The sequence below is a fragment of the Salvelinus fontinalis genome, chromosome 25 (assembly GCF_029448725.1).
Source record: "Salvelinus fontinalis isolate EN_2023a chromosome 25, ASM2944872v1, whole genome shotgun sequence".
Classification (NCBI taxonomy): domain Eukaryota; kingdom Metazoa; phylum Chordata; class Actinopteri; order Salmoniformes; family Salmonidae; genus Salvelinus; species Salvelinus fontinalis.
Genome location: NC_074689.1, coordinates 1,108,999 through 1,136,757, shown reverse-complemented (window position 1 = coordinate 1,136,757; position 27,759 = coordinate 1,108,999). Strand labels below are relative to the sequence as shown.

General features: G+C 44.2%; 1 protein-coding gene across 1 annotated transcript in view; it reads right to left on the bottom strand.

The window, feature by feature from the left end:
• The window catches only part of LOC129822724 (DNA topoisomerase 2-binding protein 1-A-like), a 42,383-nt gene that overhangs the window by 12,265 nt on the left and 2,359 nt on the right, over positions 1-27,759 (bottom strand). The window contains exons 3-19 of the mRNA XM_055881062.1: positions 20,769-20,903; positions 20,487-20,630; positions 20,042-20,223; positions 10,507-10,700; positions 9,913-10,053; positions 9,581-9,741; positions 9,074-9,237; positions 8,487-8,731; positions 7,858-8,204; positions 7,522-7,694; positions 5,285-5,496; positions 4,751-5,073; positions 4,427-4,609; positions 3,950-4,065; positions 3,706-3,829; positions 3,331-3,495; positions 1,470-1,566 (exon numbers count right to left, since the gene is read on the bottom strand). Coding sequence (XP_055737037.1) covers positions 1,470-1,566; positions 3,331-3,495; positions 3,706-3,829; positions 3,950-4,065; positions 4,427-4,609; positions 4,751-5,073; positions 5,285-5,496; positions 7,522-7,694; positions 7,858-8,204; positions 8,487-8,731; positions 9,074-9,237; positions 9,581-9,741; positions 9,913-10,053; positions 10,507-10,700; positions 20,042-20,223; positions 20,487-20,630; positions 20,769-20,903 — 3,106 coding nt within the window. The remainder of the gene's footprint in view (positions 1-1,469; positions 1,567-3,330; positions 3,496-3,705; positions 3,830-3,949; positions 4,066-4,426; positions 4,610-4,750; positions 5,074-5,284; positions 5,497-7,521; positions 7,695-7,857; positions 8,205-8,486; positions 8,732-9,073; positions 9,238-9,580; positions 9,742-9,912; positions 10,054-10,506; positions 10,701-20,041; positions 20,224-20,486; positions 20,631-20,768; positions 20,904-27,759) is intronic.

Below are 27,759 nucleotides of genomic sequence, written 5' to 3'. Positions count from 1 at the left end.
GTGAGAGAGAGAGTGTAAAGCGTGTGTGTGAGAGAGTGTAAAGCATATGAGAGATAGAGTGTGTATAACAAGTCTCAAAATTAACTGAAGTGATTTTGAACTATCTTTCACTGCAGGTACTTCTGAGAGGAGAGAAGTACATTTCCCTGCTCAGTGGTGTTGCCTGCTTTGTGTCATCTCCTTGGGGTGATGGAGAGCTCAGATGATAACCCTTCCTACATGGTAAGATTCAAGCTGACATTCACAACAGACCTGGAGAAACGCAAGGAAAACACCAACCTCACATGGATGAAAACCTAAAGATCCTTCCCAGACCTGAGAGGTGTGGGTTTCGGTCAGCAACTTTCTGAAGGAAAAGAGGCCTGCACAGCAACCTGATACAGCAACAGAGTCAGAGCCACCAAAGAAGGAAGCTGCCCTCTTGTTGAGTTCTTCTGAGTCTTACTCTGATGAAGAAGAAGAGCCCATTGAGAAATGTGTGGAGCATTACAAAGCAAAGCCCAGCATCAACATGGAGGACTGTCCACTACAGTGGTGGTCACAGCATGCAGGGGCACACACCAGACTGGCCTGCATTGCACGAAGGTACCTGGCAATGCCTGCTACATCAGTACCTTGTGAGAGGTTGTTTTCAATCTCTGTGCATATCGTACAAAAAAAAAAGAGCAGCTTTACCATCTGAAAATGTCAACAGGCTTGTTTGTCTTTGCAACTGACTCAGTGAAAATAAATAGGAGGACGACTGAAGTGTATGATCACAGGTTTATGTTCTGTGGAATTCATGACATTGCTGGACAAGTTTATGCTCTTTGCATCCATAGAGACAGTTATTTTTTTTCTTATAGCCAGCCATCTAATCAGTAATTGGGAGAACAATCATTTGGAATGGCTGAAGCTTGAACTGTGTGTGCGTGTGGGAGACAGAGAGAGAATGTATGAGGGAGCATGAATAAGTTCCAGGACTTGTTTATTGTATTAACTTGTTTATGGTGAATAAGCCATTAAAAACATTTCAGTCCCTACATGTCTATAACTCAACAGAATCCTTATTTTTTTTTAAATGGAAAAATCTTTATTTTGCACCAAATTTGAGCAAAAAAAAAACAAAAACTGATTGATCGTGATTTACTACAGAATTGAATGCGGTTAATCACAATTATTTCAATTGTTTTCAGAGCCCTAATTTTGTATAACGGTCCTAAATCTTTTTCCGTAAGAGCACATGGATGTGCGTGAAACAGATAAGCAAAGACTTTTGTTAAGCTGCAAAAAAACTTTCCCTTCCAATTTTGTCCATTAGCTAACAGCTAGCATGGCAAAAGCTAACAGCTAGCATTGTTTTCTAAAATACTTAAACCTGTGGTCTAAGCAAGAGTTTGTAAGTATGGACCTGGAATGTTTCAATACAATGCACTTGAGCTAAGGCACAGTAGGGCAGATCAGTGTTACATCAGTGTATAAGAGCTCACCTCTCCTCTCTGTATTGTCCTGGCCCTGCTCTGTGTCAGTCTCTCCTTCATTGATGCGGTGGGAAATAGTGGCGTCTTCCACTGCATTGTCTTCAGGCTGAGGGAAAGAGGGTGAGAGAGGTTGTTCGACCTACAGTTCAAGTCGGAAGTTAACATACACCTTAGTCAAATACATTTAAACTCAGTTTTTCACAATTCCTGACATTTAATCCCAGTAACAATTTCCTGTCTTAGGTCAGTTTGGATCACCACCTCATTTTAAGAATGTGAAATGTCAGAATAATTGAAGAGCGAATGACTGATTTCAGCTTTTATTTCTTTCATCACATTCCCAGTGCGTCAGAAGTTTACATACACTCAATTAGTATTTGGTAGCATTGCCTTTAAATTGATTAACCTGGGTCAAATGTTTCGGCTAGCCTTCCACAAGCTTCCCACAATACGTTGGGTGAATGTTGGCCCATTCCTCCTGACATAGCTGGTGTAACTGAGTCAGGTTTGTAGGCCTCCTTGCTCGCAAACACTTTTTCAGTTCTGCCCAGAAATTCTCTATAGGATTGAGGTCAGGGCTTTGTGATGGCCACTCCAATACCTTGACTTTGTTGTCCTTAAGCCATTTTGCCACAACTTTGGAAGTATGCTTGGGATCATTGTCCATTTGGAAGACCCATTTGCAAACAAGCTTTAACTTCCTGACTGATGTCTTGAGATGTTGCGTCAATATATCCACATAAAGTGCACCAGTCCCTGCTGCAGAAAAGCACCCCCACAACATGATGCTGCCACCCCTGTGCTTCATGGTTGGGATGGTGTTCTTTGGCTTGCAATCCTACCCCTTTTTCCTCCAAACATAACAATGGTCATTATGGCCAAACAGTTCTATTTTTGTTTCATCAGACAAGAGGACATTACTCCAAAAAGTACGATCTTTGTCCACATGTGCAGTTGCAAACCATAGTCTGGCTTTTGGAGCAGTGGCTTCTTCCTTTCTGAGCGGCCTTTCAGGTTATGTCGATATAGGACACGTTTTACTGTGGATATAGATACTTTGCACCTGTTTCCTCCAGCATCTTCATGTCTTTTGCTGTTGTTCTGGGATTGATTTGCACCTTTTGCACCAAAGTACGTTCATCTCTAGGAGACAGAACGCGTCTCCTTCCTGAGCAGTATGACGGTTGCGTGGTCCCATGGTGTTTATACTTGAGTACTATTGTTTGTACAGATGAACGTGGTACTATCAGGCGTTTGGAAATTGCTCCCAAGGATGAACCAGAGGTCTTCGCTGATTTCTTTTGATTTTCCCATGATGTCAAGCAAAGAGGCACCGAGTTTGAAGGTAGGCCTTGAAATGCATCCACAGGTACACCTCCAATTGACTCAAATGATTTCGGGAATTTTCCAAGCTGTTTAAAGGCACAATCAACTTAGTGTATGTAAACCTCTGACCCACTGGAATTGTTATACAGTGAATTATAAGTGAAATAATCTGTCTGTAAACAATTGTTGGAAAATGACTGGAAAATGCACAAAGTAGATGTCCTTACAGACTTGCCAAAACTATAGTTTGTTAACAAGAAATTTGTGAAGTGGTTGAAAAACAAGTTTTAATGACTCCAACCTAAGTGTATGTAAACTTCTGACTTCAACTGTATATCTTAAACAACCATTCTTGTACATAATAAATCATTTTTGGGCGATGGAGAACAACCAAGTGGGCCAATGCATGCTGAAGCAGTTTTCTTTACATAAAAAAGAAATTCTGGTTATAATGTGTGGCGTTTTAAGTGACAGTCCTCCTCAATGCACCATTTTCATTTGAGCAGGTCTAGGGATGAACTGTTTCTTCTCAGGACAAACATACCTTGTTCTTTTGGGCCTCAGTGAGCTCTCCAAGTTGTGAGGTACGGGTGGCAGGGGGAGACCTCTGGCTACTGTCAGGAGGCACCTGGCTGAGGTTCAGGCTCATTTTGGGGTTGTAGGTGAACGGGTAGAGCGACTCAGACACGTGCCTCTGAACCTCAGCACACTGGAGAGACAACAGAAAAGATTTTCAATATCGCACACACACACTTTTACACAAACAACCGCAACACTGTTGTGACTGTTTTCAGTCTGATAAGAACGGAGCCTGCCTGTCGTTTACTTTATGTAGTATGTGTGTGTACTGACACATGTACCCTTTTGTACATGTCCCATAACTATGTGTGTGTATGCGTGTACTGGAAACCATCCGTACCGCCTGCAGCCAGTGCTGGGACACCACATGCACCCCTCTCTCCTTCACAGCCCTGTACTCCCGCGTGTTGTCCCCCACACGACCCTGATAGATGTAGTGAGTCACCGTGTCGTCACACGACCACCTAGAACACACACGCATAGTATTGGATTATAGAGGGACATGCATCATTACATCGCAAGTGCTGTTACTGGCATTCGTAACATTCTAGACATAGTTGAGAGCTAGATGTATTGTTGAGTACCTGAAGTCAGCTCCTAGTGAGGCAGCGATGGCATTGAGCTCTCCCTGCTTCTTGCTCAGTTTCTTACTTACGCAGATCATCATGCCAGCCAGGGGAGCAGCCTCCTGCTCCTCCACCTACAAGCACGCACACAAAGATACACCACTGACAGATAAGAAACTGTTAATGGGCTAGTGAGTGCATGTACTTGGCTGTGAAGGCTGTAGTGTGTATTGTACTGTACTATACTCAAATTGGATTTGTCACATGATTTGTAAACAACAGGTGTAGACAAACAGTGAAATGCTTACTTAAGGGCCCTTCCCAACAATGCAGAGAGAAAAAAAATACTAATAATAACGAGGAATAAATACATAATGAGCAACGATATCTTGGCTATATACACGGGAGACCAGTACTGAATTGATGTGCAGGGTTACATATAGGTAGGGATAAAGTGACTATGCAACAGTAAGGAAAAGAACACGGTAACTGTACCTCTCTGTGTGTCTCCTTGCTAAGCTGGGGGCTAGCTGTGTGAGCCTGGAGGTCAGGGGTGTGTCTGTGGGTGCTGTTGGCCAGGGCCACCTTCAGGTTCCTCCTGATGACCTCTGACAGCGGGGTCGTGGCCTGACCCTGCTGAGTCCTGCCCCCTGGCGTGTCCAACGCCGCTAACGCATCCTGGAATGTCATATACAAACACATACTTTCAAAGTGTGTTATAATATAATGCTCAACACTATTCAGTCAATTAGCATTTCTGCACCCTATTTTCTATAAATTGCACTACATTCTCTCGAAATACAGACACGTGAGTTTAACCTTGACGTTGAAGGTGGGTCTGAAGAGCTGGTCTCGGCAAAGGAAGCGGGAGGGAGTGTCCAACTGCAGCGCCGGGGAGTCTTTCTGCCCCCCTGCTTTCCTGCCCCCCTCCTGGCCTCTCAGAGTGGTACAGTCCTTCTCTGGCAGGCCTTGTTCCAGCACGGAGCGGAACACCTTACTATGGAAGCGGCCCATGTCCAGGGGGGTGACTGCCGCCCCCCTCTGGGGGCCCAGCAAGGGGATCTCTGGGGACTTGATACGGGACAGGGGGGGGAGCATGGAATGCTTCTGGGGGCCCCCCACAAAACTCTCCTCTTCTCTCTCTAAGGAAATAAACTGATTCAGATGAAATCTATCACATACAATAGAGCATACTCTGTTTGTACAAAACTCATCCTCTATCAAACAAAATGTTAAGGTTGCAACAGCCTAACAAAAACTGTTGCTTAAATGTTATTCGTCCCCCACTGCTGTTGCAAGTTTTGAAAAATGGAAATATGGTTTTCAATTAAATTAATTGCAAGGCAGACTGACCTGGAGAAGGAGGCAAGTCCACCAGGAAGTGCCCCTCCTCTGCCCTCCGGCCCGTCCTGGCAGACTCCAGCACCCAGCGCAGGGTGACGGCAGGCAGCCCCCACTTCTGGGCCGCCTGGTACTTGGTGCCCTCGGGGCTCTGCAGCACTAGGTGGGTACTGGCCAGCATGCCGTTCCTTTGGTTGACCATGCGCACAAAGTAGTCCTGGACACTGTAGGGAGGATGGATAGATGGAAAGGAAAGGAGCAAAGCTGGTAAGATGAAAGTATGCACAAATATGCCACACAGTGCATTCAGAAAGTATTCAGACCCCTTGACTTTTGACATTTTGTTACGTTACAGCCTTATTCTAAAATGTATTAAATAAATATAAAAAAACACAGCAATCTACACACACAACCCCATAATGGCAAAGCAAAAACAGGTTTTTAGAAATGCATTATACATTTTTTGCAAATGTATTATAAATAAACTCAAATTCCTTATTTACAGTATTCAGACCCTTCGCTATGAGACTCGAAATTGAGCTCAGGTGAATCCTGTTTCCATTGATCATCCTTGAGATGTTTCTACAACTTGATTGGAGTCCACCTGTGGTAAATTCAATTGATTGGACATGATTTGGAAAGCCACACACCTGTCAATATAAGGTCCCACAGTTGACAGTGCATGTCAGAGCAATAACCAAGCCATGAGGTCGAAGGAATTGTCTGTAGAGGTCTGAGACAGGATTGTGTCAAGGCACAGATCTGGGGAAGGGTACCAAAACCTTTCTGCAGTATTGAAGGTCCCCAAGAACACAGTGGCCTCAATCATTCTAAATGGAAGAAGTTTAGAACCACCAAGACTCTTCCTAGAGCTGGCCACCTAGCCAAACTGAGTAACCTGGGGAGAAGGGCTTTGGTCAGGGAGGTGACCAAGAACCCGATGGTCACTCTGACAGAGCTCCGGAGTGCGTCTGTGGAGTTAGGAGAAACTTCCAGAAGGACAACCATCTCTGCAGCACTCCACCAATCAGGCCTTTATGGTAGAGTGGTCAGACGGAAGCCACTGCTCAGTAAAAGGCACATGACAGCCCGGTTGGGAGTTTGCAAAGCTGTCAAGGCAATCGGTGGCTACTTTGAAGAATCTCAATTTGTTTAACACTTTTTGGTTACTACATGATTCCATATGTGGTATTTCATAGTTTTGATGTCTTCACTATTATTCTACAATATAGAAAATAGTTCAAATTACGAAAAACCCTTGAATTAGGTGTGTCCAAACTTTTGACTGGTACTATCCATCTATCTATATTTGTGTGTGTGCTTCCCTCTGTCACAGCTAAGAAAGTAGCATCCAGCTGCCATGTTGAATATGGATTAATTGGTGGTTGCTGTTGCCATGGTGACAACAATGACCAAGGGCTGACCATTAGCTGGCTAGCTAATCATCTTGGCCAACAGTGGGTTGAAACACTCATCTTATTTACTGTTAATTAGCCACTGCAAACCACTTTGCTAGCTAACGCAATGCTGTCTCCAAAACTGCAAGGTGTCTCTAGCAATATTTACTTTTTGACGTTCTATGACCTCTCCACTTTCCAAGCGTATTGTGTCATCATGAGCCCCTTTTCTACAACAGGGCTTATTAATTTCCCCCAAAATCTAATGCCTGTACACAGTCACATAAAGTGACTGTGCATCTTGTTGCCTCTAAAGCTCATTTGACAGCTAGGTTATTGCGTTATTGAATATTAAGTGTGGAAGTGGTCTAGGAGTGTCTGGAAGTGGTCTGAGTTGGGAGAGTGGGGAAAGGAAAACGGAACATTTGCTGTTATTGGCAGAGAGGTTTGGAACGCTCTTATTGGTCTATTAACACATCTCCTGCATGGTGATGTCATCATGGAAGGTCAAAACCATCCCACACAACAGGCTGAAATGTTATTTTAGCTCTTACACTAAAAGGGCATTACCATCATTTTCAAAATATTATTCCAACCTTATAGTGTGGAAATATACTGTATATGAAACACAGGAAAATCACGTTTCACTGCACTGGGCCTTTAACAAACCATAGTTGAACATGCCTGATTTTTCATCAATTTCTGGGACTTCTGGAAAGTGGCATTCCTACAACGCATGTCCTTGACATGTCCCCATCAAGTCTTTTCTACAAGTAAGTGTGTGTGTGTGTGTGTGTGTGTGTGTGTGTGTGTGTGTGTGTGTGTGTGTGTGTGTGGTAGCAAGGTGGTTACCTGGCTCCCAGGTGTTTGGCTAGCTCTACCAGGGACTCCCTCTCTGCCCCAGTAAACTGGCTGACTGAGAGGACACAGTCTCTGAGCGGGGAGCAGCCCTCTATCACTGGCACAGGGCTGAAAAGGGCGTGGGAGCCCAGCTCTAACATACACTGCTGCTCCACACACATTGCCTACACAATAACACATTGATTAATGCTCACGCAATATGGCTTAATGAAGACTCGCACACACATTTGATACTCGCACACCTGGCCTAAAGAACCCACTAATACCACACCAGAAACAGACAACCAAAAACATGAAGCCATAATGTTCGTAAAAATCGCCTCTTACCAGCCAGGTATCAGTGACCACCTCATCCACAGTGGCCTCAACCTCACAGCCAAACAGGGGCACCACAGTGTAGTCAACCACCACCCGCGTGTGCCCCACCAGCACCTTCCCACAGTTCTCCGTCACCAGCATGGAATGCTGGGCCTCCACCTCAGCCCCGAAGCCCAACAGGAGGAAGCGTTTTCCCGCAAACAGGCCCGCCTCGCTGGCCTCCTGCAGGGTGGTGTCAGCACCGGCCCCATCCCCGTCTGCAGTAGTAGACTGGTCTGGGGCTGAGAACCAAGGCTCTGGCGCTGCAGCACTCTGCCTTCTGTGGCTGTTACTGTCAGCTGGAGGAGGCATCTCCACTGGGGTTGGAGGTGAAAAATGGCGTATAGAAAGAGGAAGTTACGAGGAGATTATGGTGGAATATGATACCTTCAGTCAAGATAATAATATGTAGTGTATGTCAACAAGAGAAATTATAGAGTGATGATACAATATTGGGCAATGTGAATATGTTAATATTCTTCGCAATTGGCTCTAAAACGCCATAAAAACGCCAATGAGGCTACACATGATTGTTATGTGACTTTTGAGTTGTCGTCTTGCTGCTACACTGAGTATACACAGAGGAGCCCCTCCCTTACCCACTCTCTGGTCATCATCCATGTACTGAGATAGCATGTCCTCCTCGGCCTTCTTGTGTCGGGGGGTAGCAGGGGGGGCGGCTGAGGAGGTGGAAGAGGGGTGGGAGGCGGAGGTGCGGGGGGCAGGCATGGCCATAGCTGCAGGGGCGGGAGGCAGACAGGCCAGGTGATGGTAGTCCCCCTCGGGGAGCAGGCTGCCTCTGGAGAAGCTGTCCAGCAGCCACTGCACAGTCACCACATGAGGCCTGGAGGAGAGATCAGAAAGATGGGATCACACAATACTCTTCATAAATTATTTTCTTGGTTTTCCGGATTTCCTAACTACAGGGTTTGGGTCCAATATTGCATTTCTGCATCAATATAAGTACTTGAATGAATAACGGTTTAATGACAAAGCCTAATGACAATTTGTTTAACCGACTTTAAGAGTCTACTTGTAATGAAAAGCGCTATATAAAATAAATATATCATCATCATTATTAACCTAAGCGTAATACACTATGGATATGGCAATGGCTGTATGTGTCTAATAGCAGCCAGTGGTCTTGTAGGTGCGCTGTTGTGACAGCTCTATGGTCCTGACTGACCTGTGTGTGGCTTTGGCCAGGAAGGTTTTGGTGTCTTCGTCTTGGTCTCCCATGACCACGTGGGTGAGGTCCTTGCTGGGCTGATTTAAGCGCAGGCCCCCGGCTATGTTGATCAGCCGACGCAGCTTCTCCAGCCGCTTCCCTGGCAGCCCACACAGGTACAGCTACAGGGGAAGACGGGAAATTCAACTTGTGTTGTTTTCTAAAACCCAAAGACGCTTCACAATAAGCAACCATAAGGAATAAGGAACCATAATGTATATGGCTCTATATGTCATGTTGTCTGTAAGTGAACTGAACTTCTGGTTAGCACATTTCTATAAGAGCAATCATGTGTCTCTTGCAACTGAAGGCCTCAGTGAGGAAAGTAGCCTGTAGTTATTCCGTAGAGTGGCTCAGAATAAATAGATTATTTAAGATAATTATTGTATCGTCTAATAGAAAATTATAGGATCTATATCGAGTGGCTCATATCAAGATGAAGCGTTAAGAGGAACTTCTACTGACCTTGCAGCCATCCAGCAGGTCGTCTGTGGGGCAAACTGTGATGTCCAGAGCATCAATGGGATCTGGAGTGTCCAGACGGCTGACCGTGGCATTGGTCATCGCCGTGTCATCCACTGTCATGCTGGTGTTCACAGAAATGTGACTCAACCCCAACAGAAACTCTGAAGGAAGACAACATAAACAACCTTGATATTTCAACCCGCGTGTCCTGATCGCTTCTGGTATGGGGGGGACAAAAATCAACATGCGTGCGATGGCGGACGCGTAAGAGTCATGAACTTCTGAATTAACGCTGAAAACTGTAACAATAAACCTTGAGCCTGGCGCCTCACCCTCTTTCTTCTTGCCGGTGACGGTGGGGGTGGAGGTGTAGCGGCTCTCGTCCTGGCAGAAGCCCTTCTCGATGCTGTCAAACAGCCAGTGCAGAGACACACAGAAGACATTCCACTTCTGTGCATACTCGTACTTTTGACCTGCAGACATAGAGAAGGATAAGTGAAAGTGATAGAAACTGGGTGGCAATAAGGGAGATCCAGAAACTCTTTAAGACCTAAATTTGTTACATGAAAGGGCATCAGAAGGACAGGGCTGAAGCATATTTTCATGAAAATGTAATACTGTCCTTAATCATTTTTGCATGTTTGATGCATGGCTAAAGCTGGATTTATCACTTCTTTTTTTTTTTTTTTGTATTTGCGGTGTGCGCCGACCTGATTCGGAAACCCTTATTTTACCAGGTAAGTTGACTGAAAACACATTCTCATTTACAGCAACAACCTGGGGAATAGTTTCAGGGCAGGGGCGGGGGTGAATGAGCCAATTGGAAGCTGGGGATGATTAGGTGGCCATGATGGTATGAGGGACAGATAACTAAGTTAAGTAGATAAGATAAGTTGGACAATAAAGGTATGGTAAGTTTGACCGACCAGAGGGTTTGCTGACAATGAGGTGGGTGCACTCGTTCATCTTGAGCTGTCCTGTGTAGCTGGCACCGTGCTGCTGGCAGAGCCTCTGTACCTCCTTACGCTCCACTGTGGAGAGGCCTGTGACACAGACGGTGCAGCCGCGGAGCACAGGGCACACATAGTCCTCTATGGGCAGGTCAGTGTGTCTGAACAGGCTGAGGGGGAAGGAGAAACAGGGATAGGGGGATGAAGAGATGGGTTTCATTTATGGCAGTTAACATGTCTAAAATACAAGTACAGCTACATGGAGCATCTACACAGAGCGTACAAAATAAGGAAATAAGGAACATGCTCTTTCCAGGACCAGGTGAAAGCTATGATTCCTTATTGATGTCACCAGTTAAATCCACTTCAATCAGTGTAGAACTTCTGCACAGGCACACTAATAACAGAGTGAGAGCACCGTAATAACAGAAGTATAGGAATAGTTCAAACATGAAGCTATGATCCCTTATGGATGTTAAATTCACTTCAATCAGTTTAGATGAAGGGGAGGAGACAGGGTAAAGAAGGATTTTTAATCATCGAGACAATTGAGACATGGATTGTGTATGGCTGCCATTCACAGGGTGAATGGGCAAGACAAAATATTTAAGTGCCTTTGAATGGGGTATGGTAGGAACCAGACGCACTGGTTTGAGTGTGTCAAGAACTGCAATGCTTCAGCATGGATTCAACAAGCGTTCCACAGAGATGCTGGCCCATGTTGACTCCAATGCTTGGCTGAATTGGCTGAATGTCCTTTGGGTGGTTGATCATTCATAATACTATGGTGGGGAAAATGACAAACTCTGTTATGAACATGCGCTGTATAAGCCTTAAACCTGTACATTTCCATCATGTAAGAAGAAGCTAGTGTTTTTTCATTCTGATCTTTGTGTAACTTAGTCACGTGGCCAAAGACAAAGGGCCGTCTCTTAAGAGCAGTCCAGAGCCTCCGGCGACGGTTCCCGGTCCGGAGCTTCCGGCGACGATCTACGGTCCGGCGACGATCTAAGGTCCAGCGTCCCCGGCGACGATCCACGGTTCGATTCCTCCGCCGATGATTCACGGTCCGGGGCTTCCGGCGACGATCTCCGCACCAGAGGTGCCACCGAAGTTGGCGGAGCCACGAGCGGAGCGGGGTCTGCATCCCGCACCGGAGCCTCCACCGAAGGTAGATGCCCACCCGGACCCTCCCCTATAGGTTCAGGTTTGCGGCCGGAGTCCGCACCTTTGGGGGGTGGGTACTGTCACGCCTTTACCTTAGAGATCCTTTTAATTCTCTATTTGGTTAGGTCAGGGTGTGACTAGGGTGGGCAATCTATGTTTTCTTTTTCTTTGTTGGCTGGGTATGGTTCCCAATCAGAGGCAGCTGTCTATCGTTGTCTCTGATTGGGGATCATACTTAGGCAGCCTTTTTTCCACCTTAGTTTGTGGGATTTTGTTTTTGTACTGTTGCTTTCCAGCCCTACAGAACTGTGCGTTTCGTATTTGTTGTTTTTTCGGTGTCATCAATAAAAGAAAGATGTACGCCTACCACGCTGCACCTTGGTCTACTCCTTCCAACGATGAGCGTAACACCTCCCCTTCATCTGATTGAAGTGGATTTAACATCCATAAGGGATCATAGCTTTCATTCAATGTTAAGTTCATGTTTTAAGTATCCCTATACTTCTGTTATTACAGTGCTCTCCCTGTGTTATTAGTGTGCCTGTGTAGAAGTTCCCCTCTGTTGGACCGGGCCCGAGTGTAGATTCAGTGAAGTAAACCGTGTCATACTGAAACCTAGTCGTTGTATCATTTGGAGTTAACATTGGTAGCAGAGGATGGCTAATAACTACAATGTGCCACCTCGCGTTGACGAGGTAGTATGAAAGTTGGAAAAATATACTTGAAATCTGGACACGGGTTACCAATCTGGACGAGAAAACGCAAGCACACTATTAATGTCGCTCGAAGAGAGGGTGATACAGCACTGTAAATATCTGCGGAAGATTTGAACAGGGATGACGGTATGGAAACTGATCAGAGCACTGGATTCTGTGTTTGTTAAAGAAGATTAACAAGGCATATTCAAACTTTGACAGAGTTACTAGAGACATTTTGGTTGCAATGATGGCCAACATAGTTGATTTTGAACAGAGGTACAATAGGATATGCAAGTAAGACATGGTTCTCCAGGATGCAGTGTTAGCTTTCAAGTTGTTAGATACTGCCCGTCTGGATGGTACGGTGAAACAGCTGGCAAAGACTGCTTGTACTGTGTTGACTTTTGCATCAATAAAGTGACGAGGTATACTACACTGAGCAGCAGAGAAAATGTGCCAACAAGTCACGTTCTCAAGACAACCAGAGAAGGGTGCCATTGCCTGGCACAAATCCACTGGCCAGGTATGAAAAGATCAAAATTTGTCAAAGCACTCACCATTGGGTTATTAAAGATTGTCATAATTAAAACAAACAAGTTAAACTGAGGAAAATGTAAGCACAGAGATAGAGCAGTGTACCATTACACTGTTTTCAAACTAATCTGCCTCTGAGATCTTTATAGTTGGATGCTTGAGATCTTTTCAAATCCAAAAACTAATCACATTTTATTTGTCACATGCCCCGAATTCAACCTTATCGTGATATTTACTAAATAAACCTAAGTTAAAAAAAAAACTACATAACAATAACGAGGCTATATACAGGGGGTACTGGTACCGAGCCAATGTGCTGGGGTACAGGTTAGTCGAGATAATTTGTAAACTGACTATGCATAGATAATAAAACAGCAGTGTAAAAACAAAGGGAGGGGGACGACGACATGGCGCTCCGGTACCGCTTGACATGCCGTAGCAGAGAGAACAGTCTATGACTTGAGTGACTGGAGTCTGACAATTTTTTGGGCCTTCCTCTGACACCGCCTAGTATATAGGTCCTGGATGTTAGGAAGCTTGGCCCAGTGATGTACTGGGCCGAATGCACTACCCTCTGTAGCGCCTTACGGTCAGATGCCGAGCAGTTGCCATACCAGGCGGTGATGCAATCGGTCAGGATGCTCTCGATGGTACAGCTTTAGAACTTTTTGAGGATCTGAGGACCAATGCAACATCTTTTCATTCTCCTGAGGGGGAGAAGGTGTTGTAGAGCCCTCTTCATAACTGTCTTGGTGTGATTGAACCATGATAGTTCGTTGGTGATGTGGACACCAAGAAACGTAAAACTCTCGACCCGCTCCACTTCAGCCCCGTCAATGTTAATGGGGGCGTGTTCGGCCTGCCCTTTCCTGTAGTCCACGATCATCTCCTTTGTCTTGCTCACATTGAGGGAGAGATTGCTGTCCTGGCACCACATGGCCAGGTCTCTGACCTCCTCCCTATAGGCTGTCTCATTGTTGTCGGTGATCAGGACCACCAGTGTTGTGTCATTAGCAAACAATGATGGTGTTGGAGTTGTGCTTGGCCACGCAGTCATGGGTGAACAGGAAGTAGAGGAGGGGACTGAGCACGCACCCCTGAGGCCCCCCCCCCGTGTTGAGAATCAGCGTGGCAGATATGTTGTTGCCTACCCTTACCACCTGGGGGCAGCCCGTCAGGAAGCCAAGGATCCAGTTGCAGAGGGAGGTGTTTAGTCCAAGGGTCCTTAGCTTAGTGATGAGCTTTGTGGGCACTATGATGTTGAACGCTGCGCCTTAGTGAATGAACAGCATTCTCACATAGGTGTTCCTTTTGTCCAGGTGGGAAAGGGCAGTGTGGAGTAGGATTGAGATTGCGTCATCTGTGGATCTGGTAAGATTGTGTATTTATGGATCTGATTGATGCTGCGTGTACACGCACAGTGTGTGTTGCAAAATGGCTTGATAGCTATGCCAGTGAACTAAATATGAAAGTAGTACAAAATATGATTGACACACCAAGCAACAGAGCTTTCAAATTTGGAGATGGGAGAGTCATCCATTCCACCGAGTCAAGATATGAGCAAAAATTGGTCAGACTAAGTGTCACAATGAAACAGAGGTGGTCCCTGTTTCAAGCAAGGCTTCCCTCAAGAAGGCAGGGGCTGTACTAGACATTGAAAATGACAAGGCAGTGATTAAACAACCAGTGACCCTTGAACTTAATACCTCATATCACGAGACATCACACAAAGTCCATGTGAAAATAAGATTCTGACAGACACAGACAACATGACCAAAGAGGAAAAACAAAGTATTGTTTAAATGTCAAACAGTTTGGACATGTTGGATGAAATCATGCCTTGAAGGCAGAACTCAGTGTGTCAGAGTGAGCAATGAGCTGTCGCCCACTCCTGTTCAGCCTGTACATTAATGATCTGCCTTCTGTCTGTACTGGGTCTGAAGTTCAAATGTATGCAGATGATACAGTGATATATGTGCACGCAAAGAGCAAACAACAAGCTGCACAAGAACTCACTACTGTAATGGTCCAGGTTACAAAGTGGCTCAGTGACTCGTGTTTGCATCTCAATGTGAAAAAAACTGTTTGCATGTTCTTCACAAACAGGGCAACAGATGCTACTGAGCCAGATGTCTATGTGTCAGGGGTGAAGCTCCAGGTGGTATCTGATTTCAAGTACCTTGGCATCATACTTGATTCCAACCTCTCTTTTAAAAAGCATGTGAAAAAGGTAATCAAAAAACCAAATTGAACCTAGCTAATTTCCGATTTATACGAAATTGTTTGACTACAGAGGTAGCAAAACTGTACTTCAAATCTATGATACTCCCCCACTTAACATACTGCTTGACTAGTTGGGCCCAAGCTTGCTGTACAACATTAAAACCTATTCAGTCGGTCTACAAACATGCTCTCAAAGTGCTTGATAGGAAGCCCAATAGCCATCATCACTGTTACATCCTCAGAAAGCATGAGCTCCTGAGTTGGGAAAATCTTGTGCAATACACCAACACATGTCTTGTATTCAAGATGCTAAATGGCCTGGCTCCCCCTCCACTCAGTATTTTTGTTAAACAGAAAACCCAAACATATGGCAGCAGATCCACAAGGTCTGCCATGAGAGGTGATTGTATAGTTCCCTTAAGGAAAAGCAACTTTAGTAAATCCGCTTTCTCTGTGAGAGCTTCCCATGTCTGAAATACACTGCCATCAGACACACATAACTGCACCACATATCACACTTTCACAAAATGCATGAAGACATGGCTAAAGTTCAATCAGATTTGTTAACATAATCCCTAGCTGTGTATTGCCGCTTTCCATGTTGTCTGTAGCTTGTGAGGTGTGGAAACACTGTTGCTTTTATGAATTTTGTCTTGCTGCTTTTTGTTCTATGTTGCTCTGTCTGTATGCTACGTCTTGCTTGTCCTATATTACTCTGTCTGTATGCTATGTCTTGCTTGTCCTATGTTGCTCTGCGTGTGCTCACTGCTCAATGATTGTTAATATTGTAATTGTTTTTAATAACCTGCCCAGGGACTACGGTTGAAAATTAGCAGGTTGGCTAAAACCAGCACTTTTACTGAAACGTTGATTAACTTCTCTAGGATAGGGGGCAGCATTTTCACTTTTGGATGAAAGCATACCCAAATTCAACTGCCAGCTACTCATCCCCAGAAGATAAGATATGCATATTATTATATTAGATTTGGATAGAAAACACTCTGAAGTTTCTAAAACTGTTTGAATCATGTCTGTGAGTATAACATAACTTATTTAGCAGGCGAAACCCCAAAGACAAACCATTCAGATATTATTTTTTCTTTGAGGTCACTCTCTTTCAATGGATTTTCATCGGGAATACAGATTTCTAATTGACCTTCTTGCAGTTCCTACCGCTTCCACTGGATGTCAACAGTCTTTAGAAATTGGTTGAGGGTTTATCCTTTGTGTAATGAAGAAGTACGGCCATCTTGAACGAGGGTCACTCGAAGTGTCCTGTTTGTCAGAGGCGCATGACCAGAAAGCTAGCTACAGTTTGTTTTAATCCTGTATTGAACACAGATCATCCCATCTTCAATTTTATCAATAATTTACGTAAAAAAATACCTAAAGTTGTATTACAAAAGAAGTTTGAATTGTTTTGGCAAAGTTTACAGGTAACTTTTGAGATATTTTGTAGTCACGTTTCACAACTTGGAACCAGTGTTTTTCTGGATCAAGCGCGACATTTTGGATATATATCGACGGAATTAAATCAAACAAAAGGACCATTTGTGATGTTTATGGGACATATTGGAGTGCCAACAACAGAAGCTCGTCAAAGGTAAGGCATGAATTATATTTTTATTTCTGCGTTTTGTGTCGCGCCTGCAGGGTTGAAATATGCTTCTCCCTTTGTTTACTATGGTGCTAACTCAGATAATAGCATCGTTTGCTTTCGCCAAAAAGGCTATTTGAAGTCTGACATGTTGGCTGGATTCACAACCAGTGTAGCTTTAATGAAAGTTTGATTTTTATAGTAATTTATTTGAATGTCGCTCTCCATTTTCTCTGGCTTTTGGCCAAGTGAGACAGTAGCGTCCCGCCAAAACTCAGATTTTTGGATATATATGAACTTTACCGAACAAAACATACATGTATTGTGTAACGTGAAGTCCTATGAGTGTCATCTGATGAAGATCATCAAAGGTTAGTGATTCATTTTATCTCTATTTCTGCTTTTTGTTACTCCTCTCTTTGTCTGGAAAAATGGCTGTGTTTTTCTGTGGCTATGTACTGACTTAACTTAATCGCAAGGTGTGCTTTCGCCGTAAATCCTTTTTGAAATCAGACATGTTGGCTGGATTCACAACAAGTGTAGCTTTAATTGTGTCTTTCATGTGTGATTTCATGAAAGTTTGATTTTTATAGTAATTTATTTGAATTTGGCGCTCTGCATTTTTACTGGCTTTTGGCCAAGTGGGACGTTAGCGTCCCACATATCGCAGAGAAGTTAATGTGCACTGTCCCTGTAAAAATGTAATCAACTCAACAGACTTCAGAAATTACTCGGCAGTTCTGGGAATAATGATGAGAGTATTTGCATTCTACGGCAAATAGTGAGCAGTTGTAAGACATGCCAGAAATACAGCAAACCTAAGCCCAGATCAGCTGTTGGTTTGCCACTGGCTTCCAAGTACTATGAAACAGTGGCTGTAGATCTACATGAGCTAGGATCATGTGTGTGGTATATTCACATAAATCAACCACTTCGCACACATCAGTGCTGGAAGCATTGTGAATACAAAGAAACCCAGTGACATCGTCAAGGACTTCATTCATTCCTGGATGAAGTTTTTCCTAGCCACCGTGCTTCTACACCTGCATTGCTTGCTGTTTGGGGTTTTAGGCTGGGTTTCTGTACAGCACTTCGAGATATTAGCTGATGTACGAAGGGCTATATAAAATAAACTTGATTTGGATAAGTGTGCATGGCCCGCCCCAGAAATTGTACAGTGACAATGGAGGAGAATTCAATAATAATTAAAGAAGAGAAATTCAACATGGAAGTAAAGGCCTGCTACGTACAATCCATGGAGCAATGGGCTTCTGGATAGACATAATCAAACACTCAAAAAGATCATGCTCAAAGTCAAGCCTGGAAAACAGCCCTAGATTGGGCGCTGATGGCAAAGAACTCAATGCACAATGTTCATGACTATAGCCCATACCAGCTTATGTTTGGGTAGAACTCTAATCTTTCCTCTGTACTAGTTGACAAGCCACCAGCACTAGAAGGGACCAGTGTGAGCGCATGGGTGGGACAGCACCTTTCAGCACTACATGCAGCGAGAAAGTCTTCACTGAAGCAGTGTTATGGGAGAATTCGCAGGGCTCTGCGTAAACCGCTTTGTCCCACAGATGAGAAGTACGAGACAGGAAACAAAGTGTACTACAAACGAGTTGACAGTCAAGAGTGGAAAGGACCGGGAGTCGTCATTGTCCACAATGATTTGGTGACATTTGTGAGGCACGATTGTCCGGGTGCATCACACAAGATTGCGGAAAGTAAATGATCAAAAAGTTGGGACGGGCTGTTGCTGAGAATCAGCCTCCTACCGAAAACGACAAAAAGGACACATTAACAGACACAAACCTACCAGATGTCGCATCCAATGATATGGACAGTGAAACTGACACAGGAAATGGAGCAGTGACCTTCAACCATGACACAGGTAATACTGTTGAGTGTTCAAATGAGAAAAATAACAGCCACTTGTTAAGATAAAATGGTTGTTACAATCTGTTAAATACATGGACAGAGGAAGTGGTCTTCTACACACCAGAACTGGTACAACTGGTACAACTTGGAGTACTCTGAACCAGCTGCCCTTTCTGGTACAAAAGGGTCAGCTGACCTGTCACTTGTAGATAATTGATGAATTGAACCAATGGACAATAGAGAAAAACAGAATGACATTCAAAAGATGATGTACTTGAAATGTACTTAAAAACAGTGGACAAAAATGCGTCTCAATAAAGGCTGACCGTGATCTGCCAGATTTTTTTAAACTTCATCAAATATGCATTTCTGCAGGTTACAGAGCTGTCAAGGGACATTCACATCCAACCTCTGCCTGAAGCTAAGGGCGAAGGAACACTGTAGAAACTAAGAAAGTGTGTGTATGGCCTCACAGATGCATCACTCTACTGGTACAACAAAGTCAAGGCAACAATGCTGAGTACAGTTGGCAAAATGTCACAAGTGGATCCTGCCGTCTTCTATTGGCTTGATCAAGACTGCAATGTGACTGGAGTACTTGCCTGTCATGTTGATGACTTCATCTTTCTGGTAACTCTGTTCTCAGAGCTTACCACTGTTGAGGCAAAACAGCAAATTGTACCTGTAATGTGTCACTGACAACTACTCCCTAGTTGATGCTGTCAAGTCAACCAAGACTGTCACAGAGAAAAGACTTCGTCTTGAGGTTAGCAGCATCAAGGAACTTATTCAGGCACAGAGAATCCAGCGGATTCTGTGGTCGGCCACAAAAGAACTGCAAGCTGACTGACAAAAGAAATTAGCATTCGCACTTGTGCTCCTAAAGGCTATCAGTAATGGTGCCATTGTCACATGACCCATTTGTAATGGGGACTTGAATAATACTTTGATATTTCATTATTTGTTGATGCTTTAATTGTCTTTAAAGAAAAGTGGGAGATTGTTAAGTTCATGTTTAAAGTATCCCTATACTTCTGTTATTACGGCGCTCTGTAGGGCCGATCCTGAGAGTAATGGAAACTTTGTACCGTGGAGATACGGTGAAGTAAACGTTGTTAAACTGGAACCTAGTCGTTGTGTCATTTGGAGGTAATATTCATCTGGTCAATCAATCAATCAATCAATTTTATTTTATATAGCCCTTCGTACATCAGCTAATATCTCGACGTGCTGTACAGAAACCCAGCCTAAAACCCCAAACAGCTAGTAATGCAGGTGTAGAAGCACGGTGGCTAGGAAAAACTCCCTAGAAGGTCAAACTATGTCATGTTCTTAATGTTTTGTATACTCAGTTGCTTTTCATTAAGTGTGTCTGGCAAAATGAGAAAGGCATAAAAAGCCCTATTACCTGTCCTGTGATTTCTCCCAGCAGGTTTTGACCCAGGTGGGCAGTACGATGGGCTTCCCCAGGCTGGCGGCCACCAGGTACTTCTTGCTGCCAACCTCCCCGGCGACCAGGTGAGTGACGGACACGTTGAGGTCCCGGTAGACCATCCCTCCCATCAGCTGCACCAGATCCATCACATCAGCCTGAAGGTAGACAGACAGTCACTAACAGACCTGCTACACTGGACAACTTTTGCCGGGCGTGAGAAGCTCCTGTTCATTTGAATGTAACCTGGGCTTAAGAAGCACGACTGCGAGAGACTCACACTGCTCAGCATAAAATTACACTCTGGTTCTATTTTCAAGAGTTCCCCTGTAAGGCTGTTGATGTGGATCATTGGTATGAAAAACACTTAGCATCATTGTTGCTGAGTCAAGTAGAGTAGAGTGGACAGCAATTGACTTACCCTAGCCTCCTTGCCCAGACTGGTGCAGGAGATAGTGATATCAGCCATGGCCATGTTGTAGACGGGTTGCTCTGCTTTGGGCACACAGCGCTGGTGCTGCAGGCAGAAGTGCACCACTAGTGGACTCACCACTCGACAGCCCAGCTACACAAAGAGACAAAGGGACACAAACCAGTTTTCAGTACACTTCATTGCGGAATGCTGACAGTACTGTTAACATGTTGCGACTTAATAGGATTAAGTAGAAGCCAGGTTTGGGAATGTGTGCGTCTTGAGACAGACCTTTTTACAGTGGTGGAAGGCTGGGGTGGAGAAGTTACTGAAGACGAACAGAGACTTGTCATTATGGTCCAGCTGTAACGCCGCCTCCTCATCAATGGTCTTCAAGTGCTTCTCTGACTGGAGCGCCATGATGGCCTGTTTCATAGTGAAGAGAAAAATAATGCATTTCAATAAGGGATGGATCGAAATGTACATAATGCTTTTTCAATTTCAGTCAAGGGGAGGGTTTAGTATTTTTTAAATCTCATCCAGGGGAAGGTGTCATTTGTACTCGATGACATTTCAATATTTCTCAGTGTTTTAGAATGAGTTGCTAATTAGGCTATATAATCGATGTGTGCCTGAATCCGCACCTCATCTCCGATTCTCCACTCAGCGCAATATCAAGTTCGCCTATAAGCTACTTAGTGTGTTCTCAATCAATAATCCATACCAGGGCTGACCCCATTTTTTCCACTGGTTGATTGTTTGGTAGATAGGCTGTTGGTAGCCTGAGATTGTTTTTAGTCAAGCAGAAGCAAATATATACTGTACCAGTCAAAAGTTTGGACACCTACTCATTCAACGGTTTTTCTTTAACTATTTTCTACATTGTAGAATAATAGTCAAGACATCAAAACTATGAAATAACAATGGAATCATTTAGCAACCCCCAAAAAGTGTTAAATCCAAATATATTTCAGATGTTTCTAAGTAGACACCCTTTGCACGCTCAACATTTTCTCAATCAGCTTCATGAGGAAAGCTTTTCCAACAGTCTTGAAGGAGTTCCCACATATGCTGAGCACTTGTTGGCTGCTCTTCCTTCACTCTGCACTCCAACTCATCCCACACCGTCTCAATTGGGTTGAGGTCAGGTGATTGTGGAGGCCAGGTCATCTGATGCTCCATCACTCTCCTTCTTGGTCAAATAGCCCTTACACAGACTGGAGGTGTGTTTTGGGTCATTGTCCTGTTGAAAAACAAATGATAGTGGGACTAAGCGCAAACCAGATGGGATGGTGTATCGCTGCAGAATGCTGTGGTATCCATGCTGGTTAAGTGTGCCTTGAATTCTAAATAAATCACAGTGTCACCAGCAAAGCACCCCCACACAATCACACCTCCTCCTCCATTCTTCATGGTGGGAACCACACATGCGGAGATAATCCGTTCACCTACTGCCTCTCGCAAATAAACTGTGGTTGGAACCAAAAATCTCAAATTTGGACTCATCAGACCAAAGGACAGTCTACCGTAATTGCTGGACTATTAAGCGCACCTGAATATAAGCCGCACCCACTGAATTAAAAAAAATATATGTATTTTGTACATAAATAAGCCGCACGTGTCTATAAGCCGCAGGTGCCTACCGGTACATTGAAACAAATAAACTTTACACAGCCTTTAAACGAAACACGGCTTGTAACAAGAATAAATAGGCTTTTAAATGAAACACGGCTTGTAACAAAAATAAATACCTAGGCTTTAGCGAAACACGGCTTGTAACAAAAATTAAAAAAATAGCAGTAAACAGTAGCCTACCAAGAAAGTCATTGGTCACTATCTTCCTCCTCCGGTGCACTGAAACCACTGAAGTCATCTCCTTCGGTGTCGGAGTTGAATAGCCTCAGAATTGCTTCATCCGATGTTGGATTGTTTTCATTGTCGCTCTCGTCACTTTCATCCGGAGGCAAATTCCCCGCTGAGCTCATGCTGCCCTCTTCAACACGCAGCAGTCCAGCCTTTCGAAACCCGTTGATGATAGTGGATCTTTTGACAATGCTCCACGCTGTCAGGACCCACTGGCAGACTTGACCATAAGTTGCTCTTCGCATGCGGCCCGTTTTAGTGAAGGATTTCTCCCCACTTGTCATCCAAGCCTCCCACTGAACACGGAGCGCCACCTTAAATGCACGATTTACACTGATGTCGAGTGGCTGCAAATACTTTGTTGTGCCCCCAGGAATCACAGCTGGAATTGAGTTTGTCCTCTTGATGGCTTCTTTCACAGAATCTGTTATGTGGGCCCTCATGCTGTCCAACACGAGCAATGCCTTGTTCTTGTGAAAGAATCCTCCCGGTCGCTTGCCGTAACACTCCGTATGCCATTCATGCATTAGGCTTTCCGTCATCCATCCTTTCTTGTTGACTTTCACAACAATTCCCGTCGGGAATTTTTCCTTTGGCATCGTCATGCGTTTGAAAATCAACATCGGTGGAAGCTTTTCTCCCGATGCCGTGCAGCTCAGGACACAGGTGAAGTGCGTTTTTTCATGCCCAGTTGTTTTCAGCGTGATGGATGATTCGCCTTTCCTGTTGACAGTCCGAGTGAGAGGCAGGTCAAACGTCAGAGGAACCTCGTCCATATTTATGATGTCGTGCGGGCCGATGGAATGCTCCGCTATCTTTGCATCAGTGAATTTACGGAAGTTTGAAACCTCGTGACAAAATGACTACCGTAATCAGAATGATGGCAAGTTTGAGCGCGCTCGATTTGCGTCACATTATGTGACGGTGCTCAGTTTTTTGGCGGAATGAATTTGTGAAAGCGGGAAAAATCCATAAATTAGCCGCGTCATTGTATAAAGCGCGAGGTTCATAGCGTGGGAAAAAAGTAGCGGCTTATAGTCCGGAAATTACGGTAATGTCCATTGCTTGTGTTTCTTGGCCCAAGCAAGTCTCTTCTTACTATTGGTGTCCTTTCAGTAGTAGTTTCTTTGCAGCAAATCGACTATGAAGGCCTGATTCACGCAGTCTCCTCTGAACAGTTGATGTTGAGATGTGTCTGTTACGGCAGCGTAGTCTAGTGGTTAGAGCGTTGGACTAGTAACCGAAAGGTTGCAAGATCGAATCCCTGAGCTGACAAGGTACAAATCTGTTCTGCCCCTGAACAAGGCAGGTACCCACTGCCTTGTCATTGAGGCCGTCATTGAAAATAAGAATTTGTTCTTAACTGACTTGCCTAGTTAAATAAAGGTAAAATAAAAAAAACTTGAACTTATTTGGGCTGGAAACTCTAATGAACGTAACTCTGGGTCTTCCTATCCTGTGGCGGTCCACATGATAGCCAGTTTCATCATAGCGCTTGATGGTTTTTGCGATTACACTTGAAGAACCTTTCAAAGATCTTGACATTTTCCAGACTGACTGGTCTTAAACCTTGTGTGGTGTTCAGGTCTGAGGGACCCATTTTCAATGTTTACTGAAAGAAAAATTATACAATTAATTATTTTTTCAACCTGAGACTCATTGGCTCAATTTCTGTGAAGATGTAAATTAACACATTTTCAAATGTTATTTGTCACATGCCCCGAATACAACAGGTGTAGACCTTACAGTGAAATGCTTACTTACAAGCCCTTAACCAACAATGCAGTTAAGAAAAACACCTACAAGAAATAAAAGTAACAAATAATTAAAGACCAGCAGTAAAATAACAATAGCGAGGCTATATACATGGGGTACCGGTACAGAGTCAATGTGCGGGGGCACCAGTTAGTAGAGGTACTATGTATATGCAGGTAGAGTTATTAAAGTGACTATGCATTGATAATAACAGAGTAGCAGCAGTGTAAATAGGGAGGCAATGCAAATAGTCTGGGTAGACAGTTGATTAGATGTTCAGGAGTTTTATGGCTTGGGAGTAAAAGCTGTTTAGAAGCCTCTTGGACCTAGACTTGGCGCTCCGATACCGCTTGCCGTGCGGTAGCAGAAAGAACAGTCTATGACTAAGGTGGCCGGAGACTTTGACAATTTTTAAGGTCTTCCTTCCACCGCCTGGTATAGAGGTCATGGATGACAGGAAGCTTGGCCCCAGTGATGTACTGGGCCGTACCCACTATCCTCTGTAGTGCCTTGCAGTCGGAGGCCAAGCAGTTGCCATACCAGGCAGTGATGCAACCCATCAGGATGCTCTCGATGGTGCAGCTGTAGAACCTTTTGAGGATCTGAGGACCAATGCCAAATCTTTTCAGTCTCCTGAGGGGGAATAGATTTTGTCGTGCCTTTTTCACAACGGTCTTGGTGTGCTTGGACCAGTTTGTTGGTGATGTGGATGCCAAGGAACCTTTTAAGGATCCACAATCATCTCCTTAGTCTTGAACATGTTGAGGGAGAGGTTGTTGTCCTTGCAACACACGGTCAGGTCTCTGACCTCCCTATAGAATGTCTCATCGTTGTCAGTGATCAGGACTACCACGGTTGTGTAACCGGCAAACTTAATGATGGGTGTTGGAGTCGTGCCTGGCCGTGCAGTCATGAGTTAACAGGGAGTACAGGAGGGAACTAAGCACGCTCCCCTGAGGGGCCCCCGTGTTGAGGATGAGTGTGGTGGATGTGTTGTTACCTACCCTTACCACCTGGGGGCGGCCCGTCAGGAAGTACAGGATCCAGTTGTAGATGGAGGTGTTTAGTCCCAGGGACCTTAGCTTAGTGATGAGATTTGAGGGCACTATAGTATTGAAAGCTGTAGTCAATGAAACGCACTCTCACATAGGTGTTCCTTTTGTCCAGATGTGAAAGGCAGTGTGGAGTGCAATAGAGATTGCATAATCTGTGGATCTGTTGTGCAGTATGCAAATTGGAGTGGGTCTAGGGTTTCTGGGATAATAGTGTTGTGAGCCATGACCAGCCTTTCAAAGCACTTCATGGCTACAGACGTGAGTGCTACGGGTCGGTAGTCATTTAGGCAGGTTACCTTAGTCTTTTTGGGCACAGGGACTATGGTGGTCTGCTTGAAACATGTTGGTATTAGGGAGAGGTTGAAAATGTCAGTGAATACACTTGCCAGTTGGTCAGCGCATGCTCGGAGAACACGTCCTGGTAATCCGTCTGGCCCTGCAGCCTTGTGAATGTTGACCTGTTTAAAGGTCTTACTCAGATCGGCTGTGGAGAGCGTGATCACACAGTCATCCAGAACAGCTGATGCTCTCATGCATGTTTCAGTGTTACTTGCCTCGAAGCGAGCATAGAAGTAATATAGCTTGTCTGGTAGGCTTGTGTCACTGGGCAGCTCTCAGCTGTGCGTCCCTTTGTTGTCTGTAATAGTTTGCAAGCCACATCTGACGAGCTTCGGAACCGGTGTAGTACGATTCAATCTTAGTCCTGTATTGATGCTTTGCCTGTTTGATGGTTCGTCGGAGGGCATAGTGGGATTCCTTATAAGCTTCCGAGTTAGAGTCCCGCTCCTTGAAAGCGGCAGCTCTATCCTTTAGCTCAGTGCGGATGTTGCCTGTAATCCATGGCTTCTGGTTGGGGTATGTACGTACAGTCACTGTGGGGAAGACGTCATCGATGCACTTATTGATGAAGCCAGCGACTGATGCGGCGTACTCCTCAATACCATCGGAAGAATCCCGGAACATATGTCTGTGCTAGCAAAACATTCCTGTAGCTTAGCATCTGCTTCATTTGACCACTTTTTTATTGACCAAGTCACTGGTGCATCCTGCTTTAATTTTTGCTTGTAAGCAGGAATCAGGATAGAGTTATGGCCAGATTTGCCAAATGGAGGGCAAGGGAGAGCTTTGTACGTGTCTCTGTGTGTGGAGTAAAGGTGGTCTACAGTTTTTTTCACTCTGGTTGCACATTTAACATGCTGGTAGAAATGAGGTAAAACAGATTTAAGTTTCCTCATTAAAGTTCCCGGCCAGTAGGAGTGTCTCCTCTGGATGAACGTTTTCCTGTTTGCTTATGGCCGTATACAGCTCATTGAGTGCAGTCTTAGTGCCAGCATCGGTTTGTGGCGGTAAAGACAGCTATGAAGAATATAGATGAAAACTCTCTAGGTAGATAGAGCTTATCATGAGATACTCTATACCACACTACCTCAGGTGAGCAAAACCTTGAGACTTCCTTAGATATTGTGCACCAGTTGTTGTTTACAAATGTACCCTGTCTTACCAGAGACTGCTGTTCTATCCTGCCGATATAGTGTATAACCCGCCAGCTGTATGTTATTCATGTCGTCGTTCATGTCGTCGAGAAATTAATCCACTGATTTTGTCTATTGTATATTTCTCCTACCATGTCCTTATTTCCCAAAACTGACTGTATGGGTATCTCTGTCAAAGTAGTCTCGATGTCTTTCCATTTGGATTCGTAATCTGAATTGCACCAACAAACCAGAGGTCTCAATTGGGCAGACACATAATAATCTTTTAGGTTTGGTAAGGCCATACCCCCACAGTTTTTTGGTAGTTGTAATGTTGTATATCTAGTTCTTGGTCTCTTACTGTTCCAGATAAACCTTGATATCAGTTTATCCCATTCCCTAAACTGTTTAGGTGGGATTTCTATGGGCAGTGATTGGAACAAATACACTAACCTCGGCAGGATGTTCATTTTGACTGTTTCAATTCTACTACTAAGATCTGAGGGAAGTGAGTTCCACCTGTCTAGGTCATCATATATTTTCTTGTTGATGTGATCGATATTCATGTCATAAAGTTTGGGTGTATCTTTTGGTAGGTATACTCCAAGATATTTAATGGATGAAGAGGTCCAGGTGAAGTTATACCTACTCTTCAGCTCTTCCTGTGGGGTATAATTATATACTAGGGATTGGGTCTTGTGTACGTTAAGCACATACCCTGAATATGTTCCAAATGTTTGTAGAACATCCATCAATCTAGGTACGCTTGAGCCTTTAAGGAATAACAGAACGTCATCAGCAAACATGCATATCTTATGTTCACTGTCTCTTATTGTTATTCCCTCTAAGGTTGGGTCCTGTCTTATTGCCTGTGCTAATGGTTCGAGGTACAAGGAGAAGAGCGTGGGTGAAAGATTACAGCCTTGTCTTGCCCCTCGCTTTAATTTTATCGTTCGTGTCAAATGTCCATTTATCTTTATTCTAGCGGTCGGACATGAATAGAGTGTTTTGATGCACTGTATCACTTCTTTGTTGAAACCAAATCTTTCCATAACTTGGAATAGGTAATCCCATCCCACTGAATCAAATGCTTTTTCTGCATCTAGACTGATTAATATTGCACTTGTCTTATTCTGA